This window comes from Anneissia japonica, unplaced genomic scaffold, assembly GCF_011630105.1.
Source record: "Anneissia japonica isolate Jap-2015-1 unplaced genomic scaffold, ASM1163010v1 scaffold232_len381862_cov165, whole genome shotgun sequence".
Classification (NCBI taxonomy): domain Eukaryota; kingdom Metazoa; phylum Echinodermata; class Crinoidea; order Comatulida; family Comatulidae; genus Anneissia; species Anneissia japonica.
The window spans coordinates 36,283-54,602 of NW_022702252.1; the positions used below are offsets into that span (position 1 = coordinate 36,283).

The 18,320-nt window shown below is 34.6% G+C and overlaps 1 protein-coding gene across 1 annotated transcript; it reads left to right on the plus strand.

Annotated features, from left to right (window-relative positions):
• Nucleotides 1-4,368: 4,368 nt before the first annotated feature.
• Nucleotides 4,369-7,111, plus strand: LOC117103829. The gene is made up of 2 exons (XM_033244458.1): nucleotides 4,369-5,503; nucleotides 6,013-7,111. The coding sequence occupies exons 1-2, from the start codon at nucleotides 4,755-4,757 to the stop codon at nucleotides 6,632-6,634; spliced, it is 1,371 nt and encodes a 456-aa protein (XP_033100349.1). The 5' UTR covers nucleotides 4,369-4,754; the 3' UTR covers nucleotides 6,635-7,111.
• Nucleotides 7,112-18,320: the final 11,209 nt, after the last annotated feature.

Consider the following 18,320-nt stretch of genomic DNA (forward strand, 5'->3'; position numbering starts at 1 on the left):
TTAGAAAACAACATCGATGAAGCCGAACAATATTCTCGTCGAAATTGTCTAATACTCCACGGAGTTTCTGAAACGGTCAACGAGAACACGGATATGGAAGTGATGAAGGTATTCAAAGAAAAGCTAAATGTCAGCGTTGAAAACACCGATATCGATAGAACTCATAGACTAGGTCCTAACAAGGGATCCGAAGCTAACAAACCTAGACGTATTATCATCAAATTCTCTAATTACAACAAGAGAAGAGAAGTTTTCAATGCAAAGAAACAATTTAAAGGCACCAAATACTTTTTACATGAAAATCTTACTTCGAAACGTTCGGAGTTATTTCGAGATATAAAGACCAGGCATGCTAAATCAATTAAATCTACCTGGACCTTAGACGGAAAAATCTTTGTACTTACCAACAGCATGAAAAAAATAATTATTTGCACTCGGCAGGGTCTTTCCCGGCTTCAGCAAGACCTGAAAGCTTGAACTGTACAATGATATCTTCTTTGACCTAATAGTGCTAGGTCAAACTGTATAATATAACTAACAATGTAATCTAAGTGTATAGTTAGACAATGTGTACCACCGTTTACATGTTTCCTCAATTACATCTATTATATTTATTTGTACTTTTTTACTTGTTTGTTTACCTTGTTTGCTTTTTCTTTTCTTTATTCTTGCTTTCTTGTCAACGTCTTCTCTCATACAAATTTAAATATAAACGATAATGAATGTTTGTATCTTCCATTCTCTAATCACCTATCTGAGGAAAACGATTGTAATGACTCAAATTTTAATACTTCTGAATATACCTTTAATCCCTTTGTTGATAATGATGAAAGATATGATGATCAGGCTGATATGTTATTTGATCACCTTAACACCAGATCTACTACACTTGATGAATGTAAATACTATAATATAACTGAACTTAACACACTGCATGCTTCGCTAAAACAATCCAACTTATCTTTATTACATATAAACATTCGGAGTCTTGTCAACAAAATAGATGCATTTGAAAAGCTCCTAAATTCAATTCATACTAAGTTCTCAATAATCGGGCTATCTGAGACCTGGCTAAATGATAACAAACCGTTGCCGTTTTTACAGGATTATACCTTTTTTGCAAGTAATAGACAATCACACGTAGGAGGAGGGGTGGGATTATTCATTCGTAATGAATTTAATGTTCGTCTTCGCCCTGATCTTGCCCTCCCGAAAGAATTTGGTGATTCTATATTTATTGAAATAATACTTAATACAAAGAAAAACATAATTATTGGCAATGTATACAAACCTCCTTGTACAAACATTATTAGTTTCTCTAAACTAATAATTAATTACGAATTACTAACTAAAATTAATACGGAAAATAAAATATGCCATCTTATGGGAGATTTTAATATTGATTTGCTTAAATTCCACAATCATAACATAACCAATAATTACTTAGATATTATTTTAACTCATTCATTCTATCCAACTGTTTCCTAATCAACTCGTATTACTTCAAACACTGCAACACTAATAGACCAAGTATTGAAATACACGCCATCGTGTTGGGATAGACCACTTTTATACTAATGAAACTGAATCTAGTATAGTCTCTGGTGTTCTGGTTTCTGATATCACTGATCATTTGCCTATTTTCCAGTTTATTGATAATGATCTAGATAAACTAAAAACACAGGAAAGCTTATCCTTTGTTATTAATGATATGAATTCCTTTTGCAATAATTTATCTCAATTTGCATGGTCCGATGTTTACAATAGTGACCCAAAACTTTCTTTTGATATCTTTCTTGACAAATTTTTTTCCGTTCATAGTAAGCATTTAAACGCTAGTCGAATAAAGAAAAACAAAATTCATAAACAACCCTATGGATGAGTTCTTCACTCCTGAAATGTAGTAAACGAAAACACAAATTATATACAAAATATGTTTTTTCGCAAAGTTCTAAACACAAATTAAACTACACTAAATACAATAACATCTACAATAGTCTCTGTCGTACTGCCAAATCTAATTATTATAAACGTAAATTTGATCTGGTAAAAGGCAATCTCAAACGTACATGGAATATAATAAATTCAGTTATTAATCCGAGCAAAAAGAATATTAACAAAATTAAAGTTTTAAAAATCAACAATAACATAATTAATAATGAGAAATCTATTTGTGACTACTTTAATGATTATTTTTCCTCCATTGGCCTAGATATAAACAAATCTTTACCAGATTCTGATATTGATCCTTTACAGTTCCTACCAATTCATTTTTTATTAAACCCGTCACTGAATCTGAAGTATTTGCAGTAATTCGTGATATAGATACTAATAAAGGTGCTGGCTATGACCACTTATCTCCTAGGACCCTAAAATGTGTATCTCAAATCATCATTAAACAACTAACATTCGCCATTAACTCATCTTTTTCATCTGGTACAGTTCCAAATACTTTTAAAATGGCCAAAGTCATTCCTGTATTTAAGAAAGGCGACACTGATACACTATCAAATTATAGACCAATATCCATTCTACCTATCTTTTCAAAAATAGTTGAAAAAATTATGCATAAAAGATTATTTAATTATTTAAATCAATTTAACATCTTAAATGACCATCAATATGGATTTCGTCAGAATCACTCAACCTGTCATGCAATACTTGAACTCGTTAATAACATTACTAAATCATTTGAAAATAAACGATTTCTATTAAGTTTATTCTTAGATTAATCAAAGGTCAAATTGAGACAAGCTTCGCTATAACATTCAACCTAAGGTATTATTTTGTCATCTTCTGACATGGATATATAGAAGCTGGTTTCTTATTTGCCGTAGAGGGCGTGTTTGCAACATAGGTCACGTAACTGTGGTTGGAATTGATAGATGTGGTCAAAGGTCATATATCCATGTCAGAAGATGACAAAATAATACTTTAGGTTGAATGTTACAGCGAATTAGGAGCTAGTTACTTATTCGCCGTAGAGGGCGTATTTGCAAATTAAGTTACGTAACTGTGGTTGGAAATGATAAAATTGGTTAAAGGTCATATACATTGCTATCAAATGTGCTATGATAGTGTAACCAGTGTACAAAAATGGTACAGAAGGGAAAGTATTTAAAATAACTCCCCTACCTCCCTAAATTCCAAGATAGACAAGACAAAGAAGCTTGCTGACCATAAGAATAATTAATGGGATTATTCACCTTGCCTGATAACCACTGGCTATGTATTGGTATAAACTACTAGCTAAATAGTCAGCCACTTGTCTCTAAGAAGGGTAATTATACCCTGTAATGTGACCTAACAAAGGGTCTCAGGAATGTTGTCGATAATTAGGGAGGGGAACGAATCAGATAAAAGTAGATTGTTTCACAAACAAATTCACAACATCTACTCTTAAGCTAACGAGAGCAGTAGGTTCTCCTGTCGAAACCTAGTTGTCTAACACTCTTCATTGCTCAACAAATTCAGGTAAGACCAGCATAGCTTTATTATTTTTTAGCTTAACCAGTTTAGTTAAGTCAACTGAATGTTTAGATTATTTAATATAACTGTCTATAATATATGCAGCAAGTTAATCTTAAATTGCCTCTCACCTATTATGTGTTTTAAGTAACTTTATATTCTGTTAATGAAATTATTATTTGCATTTATAGCTAAAATGCTATTACATGATAAACACTGACTATTATCATAATCAGTCCATTATCCATATATTGATTATATTGTTCCATTGAATAATAGGCCTGTATAAAGAATATTTGTAGGTTAGTCCGTAGATTAGATGTTAAAATAAGAAAAGGCTTGAGCATTGCACAACATCTACTCTTAAGCTAAAGAGAGCAGTAGGTTCTCCTGTCGAAACCTAGTTGTCTAACACTCTCCATTGCTCAACAAATTCAGGTGTTGAGAGAAGATTCCCAAAGTCATACTGAGTGAAGGATTGGAGTCCGCACCTATCAGAAGACTTGGTAATCGTGAACAGTGTTAAGACCTACGAATCAACAGCAACCCTACTGAGTGATTCAAATACATCGAGCAAGACGTTTGTCAACAAAATATAAGTTTAACTTGTACTTATTATATTATATGTTATTTGTAACCTGACTGTGTTTTAGCATTAATTGCTATTTTGTATAATTTCGATTTGATGATATAATATATGCTCACTTAAAGCCAAACACTGTTTAATTTGATTCATTACAAGTCCAGTGCCTCCTTCGTCAAGCCTATCCGAACCCCGCTCACATCAATCTTAAGGCATCATCTTATGTATTGTGTGTAGAGCGGTTACAATAGCAATGTTAAATGTTAAATGTCTAAAGAACACTTATTGTTAAATTATTAACGAGAATTACTATTTCACAAGAAGTCAGTTTCTAATGGACTTTTGGATCACCTATTGGTATGTAGTTTAAAAGACACTTTGACCTTTTATCTTTGAGATATTTGTCATTATTCACCTGAACTTTTTTGGATTTTTTGCTAGCCCCGCTACAACAGGACAAGCTTTAACCAAGCCAAGCGGTTCTCAAACAAAAGGCACTGTGATCTGTTTATTGGACCTTACTGTCCAGCCTTTGTCTTGGCCTTGAGTTTTATTATGTCTACACTTTAACTACAGCAGTATAGTGAAATACAAATTTCCAGAACACTGGTGAACACGTTAATAATTACGAATAGGTTTATTACTGTATTTAATTTGTGATTATTCCGATCCGTTAATACAGTTCAGAATTACAATAATCATCATGAATGACTGTAAGTCTTGTTTAACTGTCGATGATGCTTTCGCATGTATACTCGAAACGAAAATGTCACAAATAAAGCTTCTCAATCATGGAGACCTAGCGAAGATTAACCACAACGAATTAGTACATGAAATACGTTCATCAATGGCAGCACTACTTCCCGGGGATTCGGACAAAACAGAGATCATGAATCATGCATTGATAATTCAAAGCAAAGTGAAGAACTTTATTAGTAGTTCTCTTTCTTTAATACTAAGCAACATTCCTGCTAGCCAACAGCAAGGAACATCACTTTCTTCTATTTCTGCAACTAGAATTAAGTGTACGGCAACCTGTAAATTCGAACACTTAGAAAAGGGAAAGTCTTTAGAATGTAGTTTGTGCCAAGAAGGGTATCACAGATTGTGCGTTGATCTCAGTACAAAGGCCAATCCTAGAGTTTGGATTTGCCCTTCTTGTAAGGATATTCCTAAAAACTTTAACAAACTAAATGGGAAAACATCGCAGCTAGAGGAAGAAGTCACAAATTTGAGGAAGTTAAATCACTCACTTTCGCTACAAATTAAGGAACAAAATGATATAATTGTTCGACTACAATCATCTTGGAACAATCATTTATGTAATAGTACGAGTGGTACGAATAACAATGAAAATACACAATGCACAACATCGACCAACTTACCAAAGGGGCCGCTATCAGTTTCGGATAAGCCGATTACGCCGCACACAAATTTGGATAATCCAGTATCCTGTCTCTTATACACATCTAGATGTGTATAAGAGACAGAACCTGAGCCTTTTCAAGTAACTATTTCTGCAACTAGAATTAAGTGTACGGCAACCTGTAAATTCGAACACTTAGAAAAGGGAAAGTCTTTTGAATGTGTTTGTGCCAAGAAGGGTATCACAGATTGTGCGTTGATCTCAGTACAAAGGCCAATCCCAGAGTATGGATTTGCCCTTCTTGTAAGGATATTCCTAAAAACTTTAACAAACTAAATGAGAAAACATCGCAGCTAGAGGAAGAAGTCACAAATTTGAGGAAGTTAAATCACTCACTTTCGCTACAAATTAAGGAACAAAATGATATAATTGTTCGACTACAATCATCTTGGAACAATCATTTATGTAATAGTACGAGTGGTACGAATAACAATGAAAATACACAATGCACAACATCGACCAACTTACCAAAGGGGCCGCTATCAGCTTCGGATAAGCCGATTACGCCGCACACAACTTTGGATAATCCAGTATCGCCAAGTAATTACACTACCCTACTGATTGGCGACTCTATTGTTCGGGACATAAGAGAGAAAGGTCTACAAGGAACCAAGGTAATCTGTATGCGTGGAGCTAAAACGCTGGACGTACTTAACAAACTTAAAAACGTCGAAGATTTTAGCACAATTATTATACATGTTGGTACTAATGATTGCAACAATAATGATCAAATGGAACTAGGAATTAATCATTATAACGAAATGATTAACAGTCTTAGGTGCCGAATCCCAGAAGCAAATCTAGTTTTATCTACAGTATGTCCCCGTGTAGACAACCCTGAGCATCAAAAACGTGTTGAAACGTTCAATATGAACATAATGAATCTCGTTAATTCAACGGAGAACTGTAAACTTCTCGACAACGACGAAGCATTCACACTTCGCAATGGGAACATAGTGGAGAGGAGCCTGAATGGAGGAGGTCTGCATCTTTCAAAAGAAGGAACCCGTGCCTTACTACACAATATAAATGTGATTCACACTATCATTCCTTCACATTCATCGAATAGAAATACGCGTAGACCGCTTCATTCAAGAAATCAACATCATAGGGCCAGAGCATATTCAGCCACATCGTTTGAACGCGCTTCATCTTAGCAAACATATGATCACGCATCTTAAACCTTTGATACACCTTTTGAGTATAGGTACACAGAGCGTCGCAAGGCAAATAGGTCTTACTTTTTCCGGGGTCGCCGTAGTCATACTGCGTCGTCTTTACGATGCTCTAAATGCGGTTTAACAAATCATGCAACAAGGGACTGTTATCATAATCAACCTGTTCGATGTAACGTATGTCGTAAATATGGACATAAAGCTTACCTTTGTCGCGCCGAAGATCATCAACAAAGTGGGAGAATTGATCCACACTCAAACATACACAGTACATAGGACAACGGCAACAGTATTGTGAACACTAGCAATGTCTTTACTTTATTACGAGATGAAATGAAAGATATAGTTTATTCAGACATTGACGTCCCCAATCAGAATTCAGAAATAACTGTAACACATTCTCATGGGCCAGCGATAAGTAATATTAACCAACGAAGGGGAAAAAAGCGCCATAGACGAGGTCATGGGAATAGACGGAAGAGGAAGTGTATAAGAGACAGATTATTCCCTAAAGCATTATTCGAGCACCTTTATTAATATTATTGTTATTATTATTATTTATTTTTTTATATATATTATTTATCAACCATATTAACATTGAAAACATCAATATGCATATGTGGATAAAATTATCGCAGGGGGTTCAAATGGATTGGTAAAAATAGAATTTCAAAGGGAGGGGGTGGGATCGGTGCTTTAATTTCAAATGATGTTAATATTATTGACGGTAATGTTTTGAACTCACTAGACGATGCCCATGAGAGGTGCTGGTTCAAAATTTATGCTGGTAATAACGAAATGTATATAGCTGTTGCATATTTCCCTGTGGAGGGTGTTGATAATGATTCATGTACCGAATTGTATAACCAGTTACTCGCCGATATAATTTGTATTGAAAATGAACATAGAGAAAGTGGTCCTCAGATTTTAATAATGTCTGATATGGATGCCAGAATTGGTGGGGAAATCCCGTACGGAGATCCGATACTAAACTCTAATGGAGAGCGTGTCCTGAATTTTCGGGATGACGCAAACTTGAACATCTTAAATTGTATTAGTGAGGGGGATAACTTATGGAAAAATTATCAAGATAGGAGAAATTGTGTAAAATATTAGTTAGAAATTAAATAACCGAAATGCGGGTTAAAAGGTCAGTTGATATTGCCAACAAAGGTGGTCGTAATTGCCGTGACTTTTGGAAGGAATTAAAGGGGGGGGGGGGGCGAGCGAAAAAATGAGCAAATACAGTGCTTAAAAGTGCCGGGCACAAATGAAATTACTTGCGATAGAGAGGAAATGAACCAGACCGAACATTAGGTAAAATGAACAGAAATACGAATGATGAACACGATAAACATTCTATCGAAACTTCAAATTTTGTTAATGATCTTAAAGAAGATAACAATTTTTTGCAAGCTTCTGATGATAACACTAACTCCATTGTTGATATTGAACTTATATTAAATCTGGTCGAAACTGCTATTCTTCAATCCAAAAATAACAAATCCCCAGGCTTAGATAATATTTCGAACGAGCTCCTAAAAAATAGTGGTAAATATCTGAATTATTCAATATTTTCATTATTTAAAAGAATTGTAAGTCTTGAAAAAATTCCAGCTGAATGGAACCGAAGCATTGTTGTCCCAATTTATAAAAAGGGCGATCGAAAGGACTTAAACAATTATAGAGGGATTTCTCTAACTTCCTGCGTTTAAAAAATTTTCAACAGAATCGTATTATACACAGTCTCTGAATTCTTAGAAGAAAAGAACATGCTTTCAGAAGTACAGGGGGGCTTTAGGCCTTACCGCCGCTGCGAAGACCATATTTTCACTCTTAAGAGCATCGCTGGCTGCCGTCTTGCAGAAGGTAAAAAGACCTTCTTGGCCTTTTTAGACATAAAGAAGGCCTTTGATTGCGTTTGGCGTGACGGCCTGTTAATGGCAGTATGGAATATTGGGATTCGGGGCAGGTTATGGAAGATTATAAGTAGTTTATATGATAATGTTAAAGGGCAAGTAAGATTCGGTGATATTAAAACAGATTTTTTCGATATTGAGGAAGGAGTGAAACAAGGTTGCGTGCTTTCACCAACTTTATTTTGTATAATAATGCATGAATTTACAAAATTATTGAAAGAACACTCATTAGGTGTACACATACATGGTGTTTGTATGAACAGCCTTTTCTGGGCAGATGATGTGGTTTTATTAGCTGACAGTGAAAATGAACTTATTAAGATGTTGGAATTGGCGTCGCATTTCGCTAACAAATGGAAATTTAAGTTCAATAATGAAAAGTCAAATGTTCTAGTTGTCGGTCAGCGGCTGGATAGTACCAAACGTTGGAAATTAGGAGGGGATTTTATAACTGAAGTTGAAACTTATAAATATTTAGGTACCCACATTGCGAGGAATATGAAGGACAACTTCCATATACATCAAGTTATTGCAAATGGAAATAGAATTATCGCATATAGTAAATCCATTATAGACAGGCTTGATGATTTTAACCGCGTGTATTATAGTGATGTTCTTTGGAAATGTATAGGCCTTCCCACAATTAATTATGCGTGTGCTGTATGTGTTAATACAAATACTAAAGATTTAGAGAAAGTAGAGTCTCTTCAACTACAAATGGCGCGGACCATACTAAAAGCGAGTCGAAGTACTGCAAAAGAAGCACTTTACGGCGACCTCGGTTGGCAACCAATTAAAATGACACAAGATATCCTTAAAGCAAAGTATATAGATAATATTATATGTATGGAAATGAACCGCTGGCCAAAACTTATGCTTAACACGATTATTAGCTTAGACGATTGTAAATTAAGATATCAGCTTGTTAAGGAGTATTGATTCATGTTATAAAGCTAATTTTGATTTTGTTTCCATTGCGAATAATGCTTTTATAGGTTTCAAATCTAATTGGGTGAAATCCTTCGAGGATTCAATTAAAGAATCATATACCCAATTTTGGAAAGGGGAGGTTGAGAGAAAATCTTCACTTGGTGACTACTGGCATGTAAAAGAAAAACCTGGTTTAGAACCTTACCTCTTAGACATGACAAATTTCCATGGAGCTAGTCTCAAATTTAAACTACGATCAAATACATTAGCACTTGGTAAACGTACTAACAAATGATGTATAGACAACACTGACACCCAATGCGAGATCTGTGGTTATGGAGAGGAAGATACTAAACATTTTCTTTTTGTGTGTAATCCCTTAGAACGTATCAGATCTGAAGAATTAATTAAGTTGAAAAATGATTTAATTTCTATTAACTGTGTTAATGTCTGGATAGACTTTTCATCCAGTGATCTATGTACAAAATTACAATACGTCTTAGCAAGCTTCGATTTTTTTGATAATATTTATCCTGAACACATGTTTAATAACGATATTGCCCTCTTATTTGATAAATTCTGTAAATCGTACGCTTGTCGGGCATGGAAGTTAAGAAGTGTACTTTTATTGGAGAAAAATTAGCAATGTTCTGAGAGGTACGCTTGACCATTTCACCACTCTTTTAAATTGTACTGTTCTTCCTTTGCTGTTGCATTTCTGATTAACTGCGTATGATTTGATGTATTCTTTTTGTATTTTATTTACTTTCGCTGCTTACATGTGTATATATGTATATATATTTACAGTTTGCGCGTATGTATGTTTATGTATGTATATGGGTATGTTATTTTATTATTATTATTATTATTATTATTATTATTATTATTATAATGGTCACATTATTAAGAAGACACAACAATAATTGTTACTTAACCAATATCCTGAGGCGCGTGGAACGGAGAGAGTAGAGAAAACAGTAGAACTTATACATACTGTTTGTGGATTTCGGGATTGGAAAAGGGAAGGGAGGGGTAATTAAGACTTTGATTTTTACTTTTTGTTAAAAGCTCATTTACTTTTACTTTTGATTTGTCATGTTTTGATTTTGTTTGTTTTCTTATATTTTTCTTGGACGCACCGTTTTCTACGTGTGCCCCTGTTGTAAAAGTGTAGCTTCCAAATAAAGAACATATACTCATGTCAAAATATTACCGTATCAAATAATAGCATAATTTGAGTGTTATGTCGAATTAGAAGCTAGTTACTTATTCGCCGTAGAGGGCGTGTTTGCAACATACGTAACTGTGGTTGGAATTGATAAATGTGGTCAAAGGTCATATATCCATATCAGAAGATGACAAAATAATACCTTAGGTTGAATGTTACAGCGAATTAGAAACTAGTTACTTATTCGCCGTAGAGGGCGTATTTGCAAATTAAGTTACGTAACTGTGGTTGGAAATGATAAAATTGGTTAAAGGTCATATACTCATGTCAAAATATTATCAAATAATAGCATTTAAAACATTTAATAACATTTAAAAAATATTTTGTAACTGTCTCTTTAATGTAGTTTGAATAAGGAACTAGGAACCAACTTCACAGACATCTCATCGATCACATATCAGCATTTCCTGTTTTATTATACTCTTATTAAGTGGGGGCCACCTTATTGATTCACAACACCAACAAACATGTTATATTCATGAACACGACAGACATCAACACAATTTAAATTTGCACACACTACGTGATTTCATTCTACAAAAAGCTGTGACATCGGCTGTTCAGGAGGAATTTTATAATTAAGAGAAATTTATAAACAAAAATTAAGTAAATCATTAAAGGAGGAAATGGGAAGATTCCATAGGGAATACGTGGTTAAGATTAAAGTGAAACTTAGAATAGTGGCACCAGTTAGACTGGAAGAATGTACATTTCTAAACAATAAATTAATGTGTGGTTAGGTAATGACTAGGAGTTAAAGAAAGGGAGTTGAACCCAAAAAATAGTCAATTAATTATCAAATACTGAGAATTTTAAATACCACTGATGAGAAAAGTGTCACTGTGATAGGTTAATATTAAAAAATGGGAGGTAACAGATGTGTAACAAAATGTGAACCAGTGACCAAATGAATCAGAACTAACGAGAATTAACTCGAGAACTAACTCGAAATTAACCAAGAATTAAACCGAGAATTAAGTGAGGATTATTGTGAATTAATGTGAATTAACAAGTGAATTTGAGGAGTCAACACGAAGTTGAATATTAAGTGAATAGCGATACCAGCGAATTTAGTGAATCATTACATGAAGTATCAACAAATTGTGAATTGTAACCTGTGAAATTGAGTAAAAATAAATTGTGAATTTTGAGCCTTAAAAGCTGAGTTCCTTTACTTTGTCTCGCGAACATCGGCAATAAATGAACGCCTTGTCGAAGCAATGGCTGATGTACCAGTCGTAAATGCAAGATTGGAACGGAAAATTTCAACATCAAAAATAACAGAAAAACTAAATGATGGGCATAATTATTTGAATGGAGTTGAATTGCCCATAGACGGATGTAGACGGCAAACAATATGGCGACTATCAAACCGGATAAAAAAAACAAAGGAAGGTGATTAAAGAAATTGCTGAAACGATACACTGTGGAGAAAAGATTGACATGCTGCTTTCCATTGCATGGTAAGATAATGGAATGCATATGAAACACATTAGGTTTTATAATATATATATATATATATATATATTATATATATATATATATATAATATATACACTAGACATTGGATATTATAAAAATAAGATTAACAAAAAATTATTTTACCAAGCACATTCACATTAAATTAGGTAATCAGAGTCGATTGACAATATATTACTAGAAAAAAGTTATCTTGTTTGTTTGAATCTTTAATAAATAAACACAAGCAAGTAGAATTTTATCAATTATTAGTAAATTAGACTACATAGCAAACTTGCAGTAATTTCAATCTCTTATATATTCGGGGACATTACAAGGCCACAAACTGGCGGGGATCAATGGATTGGCATGTTAAACTTCGAAGATTTGATCACCATCTTCAAAAAAGCAATGTTGCCTAATAACTCAAATATCAGTGCCTACTTAGAAATAATAAGGTAGGGATATCACGCTTTCCAGTGCATGCTAAATCACGGAAATACTGTGTAATCTGAAGTAGGCAATTTGACATAAAAATATTCCATAACACTGTATTCCTATTAAGGAGATAAAACCTGTATACTTGTGCAGGTTTATATTTTATATAACAACATAGTTTCAGTATAAAAAAATTACTTTGGCCCTCCAACGGCTTTTTATGCCCACCCCTGGATTACATGATGTACTGTCATGATTATTATCATTATTATCACCGTTAAGTAACATTGTCTACCCTGAAAATCAGCCATGCTGATTGGGGCTTCCTCTTTAAATATCAATAAAGAAAGAAAGAATATCCTAATTAATTATTAATTATTTATTACTTAAAATCTAATTTCCTCTTATCCCACCCGTCATCAGGGGTGGCTCCAGGATTTGCCCAACGGGGGGGGGGGGGGGCGATCCCCAAATGTAATCTAATCTAATCTAATAATTTAATCGATTTTAGAATCTACTAATATGCCGAAATGGCATAACTGGTATATCTTTTTCTTCTCCCCGATGAATTGTTTTGTAGCACATTTCAAATAGACTTAGGTAGAGCACTATTTCAAATGGACACTATTCGAAATCGGATATCACATTGAAAGGTGCTATCCAATGTGCTATCCAATTTGAGATGTACATTATGTCTACTGCCCAAACAGAGAAACAATGCGCTATCTATTTGAAATGTGCTACCCAATTTTAAACGGCCTATATATAAATACATATGTGAAATAGTGTGCTATCAATGTGATGTAAAGTATTGCCCAAAGAAACAGAGCGATATTAGGCATATTTTAAATGTGCTACCCATTTTAAAACAGTGTGCTACCCAACTTTAAACAATGCATCAAATCGATAGCACTACAATACAGTACAGTATTTCAAATAAGTTGAACATTATTTCAGATGGACACTATTTAAAATCGGATAGTACATTGAAAGGGGCTATCCATGGTATGTGCTATCAAATTTAAAATAATGTGCTATCAAGATGTACACATGCTCAAAATAGAGAAACAATGTTCTATCAACTTGAAATGTGCTACCCACTTTAAAGCTTTGTGCTACCCAATTTTAAACGGCCTAAATAGTATATAGGCCTATACATGTGGATAATCAAATATTAACACTTTACGTATACCTGTACATAGAAATTCTCTTAAATAAACATTCAACGCACCATTTCAAAATGGGCAGCACACTGTTTTAATATGGGTAGCACATTAAAAGATAACGCACTATTTTACTGTTTGGGCAGTATAACATTAAATTGATAACAAACTACTTAAAATCGGATAGCACACTATTTCAATGCGCTATCAAATGTGAAATAGTGTTCTATCAACTTGATGTAAAGCACTGCCCAAACTAAGTAACAGAGTGCTATCTAGGCCTATTTGAAATGTGCTACCCATTTTAAAACGTACCCAATTTAAACAATTCACCAAATCGACAGCACTACAGTTATTTGAAATAGGTAGAGGACTATTTCTGATGGAAAACAGTGTGCTACCCAATTTTAAACGGCCAAGGCATACAAACACATACCGGTATACACCCATATACGTATACATATACATATTCACCCATATAGGCCTACATGTACATATGCATGTGGATCACCTAATCAAATGATAACTTTATGAATACATCGAAAATTCTCTTAAATAACACATTGCAACGCACCGTTTCATTGGGTAGCACTGTTTTAAAGTGGGTATAGCACATTCAATTTCACTGTTTGGGCTACCGATACATTAAATTGACAGCACACTATTTAAAAAACAAAAAAAGATCCAATGTGAAATATTGTGCTATCTGTGAAACAGTGTACTACCAATTTGATATAAAGTACTGCCCAAACATAAAAACAGAGCGCTATCTACAGTACCGGTTCTTGAAATTGTAGTGTGCTATCGATTTTATGAACTGTTTAAAATTGGGTAGCACATTGTTTGATGGGTAGCACATTTCAAATGGGTCTAGGTTACTTCAAATAGATAGCAGACTCTGTCACAGATAGAGTATTTCACATTTGATAGCATATTGAAATAGTGTGCTATCCGGTTTTACATAGTGTGCTATCGATTTAATGTACCGGTACTGCCCAAACAGTAAAATAGTGCATTATCTATTTTGAAAGTGCAAACCCACTTTCAAATATTGTGCTACCCAATTTGAAATGGTGCGTTGCAGTGTTATGTAAGAGAATGTCCATGTATTCGTAAAATTAATATGTAATTAAAGGATATGTATATGCATATATAAGTATGTGTGGGTGTATGGATATTGTATATAGGCCTATAGGTAGGGGCTATAAATGCATAATTCTTTATTCTTTATTCTCAACCAACAGTGTAAAACACCAATAATATAATAATATGCATGCTTATTTAGATAAACGTTTATATGTTTTTATATTATGTAGGCTTAGGCCTATATGGGTAGCACATTTCAAGGCCTAGATAGCACTCTGTTACTTAGTTTTTGGGCAGTACTTTACATCTAATTGATAGAACACTATTTCACATTTGATAGCACATTGAAAGTGTGCTACACAATTTTAAATAGTTTGTTATCAATTTAATGTTATACTGCCCAAACAGTAAAATAGTGCGTTTTCTTTGAACGTGCTACCCACATTAAAACAGTGTGCTGCCCATTTTGAAATGGTGCGTTGAATGTTTATTTAAGAGAATTTCTATGTACAGGTATTCGTTAAGTGTTAATATTTGATTATCCACATGTATAGGCCTATATACTAAATTGGGTAGCACAGTGGGTAGCACATTTCAAATTGATAGCACATTGTTTCTCTATTTTGAGCATGTGTACATCTTCTTGATAGCACATTATTTTTAATTTGATAGCACATTCCATGGATAGCCCCTTTAATAATAAAATAAATAATATAATAATAATTCTGGATTTATATAGCGCCTCCCGTTGACACAACCTCGAAGCGCTTGAACATTATTACTCCCGGATCACTGGATCAAGCACATATGGAACACACACTCAAGTCCCATAGGGGAATTCCATAATGTTGCAGCTGTATTCAGCGCAGGCTGTGTTTGAACCTACCAGGTACCCACTTGTACTCATGGGTGGAGAGAGACAACCGTAGATAAAGTGCCTTGCCCAAGGACACAAGCGACTTGCACAGCGAGAGTTTCAATGTACTATCTGATTTTAAATAGTGTCCATCTGAAATAATGTTCAACTTATTGTATTAGTGCTATCGATTTGATGCATTGTTTAAAGTTGGGTAGCACACTGTTTTAAAATGGGTAGCACATTTCAAATATGCCTAATACAGTATCGCTCTGTTTCTTCGGGCAGTACTTTAAATCAAATTGATAGCACACTATTTCACATATGTATAATACATAGGCCGTTTAAAATTGGGTAGCACATTTCAAATAGATAGTGCATTGTTTCTCTGTTTGGGCAGTAGGCCTACTGTACATCTCAAATTATTGATTAATGACCACCATTCAATGTGATATGCGATTTTAAATAGTGTCCATTTGAAATAATGCTCTACCTATTTGAAATACTGTGGTGTGCTATCGATTTTATGAACCGTTTAAAATGAGGGTTTCTTTTCTGCGAGTTGCGAGTTACAAAGTGCGAGTTGCGAGTTACAAAGTGCGAGTTGCAAAGTGCGAGTTGCGAGTTACAAACTGCGAGTTGCGAGTTACAAAATGCGAGTTGCGAGTTACAAAATGCGAGTTGCGAGTTACAAAATGCGAGTTGCGAGTTACAAAATGCGAGTTGTGGTGGTAATTATTTTATGTAATGAATAAAACCATTAGTTGTCTGAGGGTAATGATAAATATTATATTTGTGTTTTTAGGAGGCAGGTCCACCTATTTTAGTTAGTTTGATAGGCCAAATAACACACCAAGGCTAGGCATAGTGATGCAATATTATTAGAATTCGGGCTCGGTGTACTAGTCTGTAATGTCATATATAGACTTGCATCCAGCCAGCTAGGCCTAACAAACTGTACTGTCACCTAAAACAAAAAAATGAAGGCGAATAAAATCAAACATTGAATTGGCCAATTTGTTTATAGGAAAATCATTCACTTTTTATTCAAAAATTGAACTAAAATAATCAAGATAATCAGATAAATTAGTTTGATAATTTGCATACCAGGGTTGCCATTTGGCCTTTTTGACGGCCAGATTCCTCAAATCTGGCCGTATAAAAATTTGCCTGGCCGTAACGTTTGAAAAGTCACGCCCAAACTATATTTGGCCGAATTTGGCCGAATTTTTGAATGTACATTTTTTTTTCAATACAGGCCTAATATAACAGACTTGTTTTGGATGTGTTGTTTTTGTTAGCTTAAATTATATATTTTATTCTAATCACAGTGGCGGATCCAGGGGGTTCGCCCCCCCCCCCCCTTTGAAGAAATGTAACAAAACACTATGGGTCCTGGCTTACAAAATTCATGCTAACTAGACGCGGATCCAGACCTTCGCCCACTTCGCCCAAACGAAGGTTAGGGTGAGAATTCAAAATAGAATGTTGACCATTTTTTCCAACAATCATACTTGCTTTCCTTATGACACTTATTTTGAACCTTACCATTAAAACAATGTTTAAAAATCCACACTATCCTATACTTTACACTTTTAAACTGATTGTACTGTAGGCCCTACCAGAGAGAGAGGTACATTCCCAATACATTATGGTCTTCCACTTCTATAGCACATGATACAGTGCATAGCAAAGGTTATGTAACCACTAATAAATAATACTCAGGTCCAGTGGCGTAGGTATGGGCAGTGCAGTCAGTGCACAGCACTGGGGCGGGGCTATTGGGGGCTCATTTAATAGGTATAATGATCTAAAAATTAAACTTTAAAAAAATCCTATTCAAACTTTAAAAGGACCCTTCAATAATATTAGGTTTTAGAGGCTATAGTTATTGATTATATTCATTATAATTTAACTATTAGGCCTACATATTTCCCAAACGCTGCAAGTAAAAAAAAAAACAACAACAACAACAATACCTGTCTCTTATACACATCTAGATGTGTATAAGAGACAGACCATATTCACCATCATCTTCATCTTCATTATCATCATCATCACAACTATTTTTTGTATCCAGTGGCGTAGCTAGAGGCTTGGCACCCGGGGGGCAAGAGTAGAAAATTGCCCCCCCCCCCAATTATAATTATAATACTTTGAAATAAATTGATATTGGTTGTATAGACTTTAAGCATATCCGTACCGTACGTCCATCATGCACTGTCTAAATAATATTATTTAATTCAACCCGAATAAGTATTATTATTCTAGCTCTCATATGTTCTTTCTTACCAGGGGTGGAGCCAGGATTTGCCCGAGGGGGACCGAGGTCCGACGAAGGGGAAGATTTCCTTGACGAGAGCAAATTGGGCGTGATCGAGCGTCGCTTAAAATCTTCCGAAAGTAGTCGGAGTGGGGGGGGGGGGGTGCGAAGCCCCCGAAAATTGTTGACAATTTATGGGTTTCAAAGGCTTATTTAATCTATTTTAGAGTCTACTATGTACAAAGTACATACTGTATAATTTTTTTTCTCCCTAACAAATTATGGTTTTCTCCCCGACCGGGGTTGGGGAGGGGGAGGTGGGGCGCA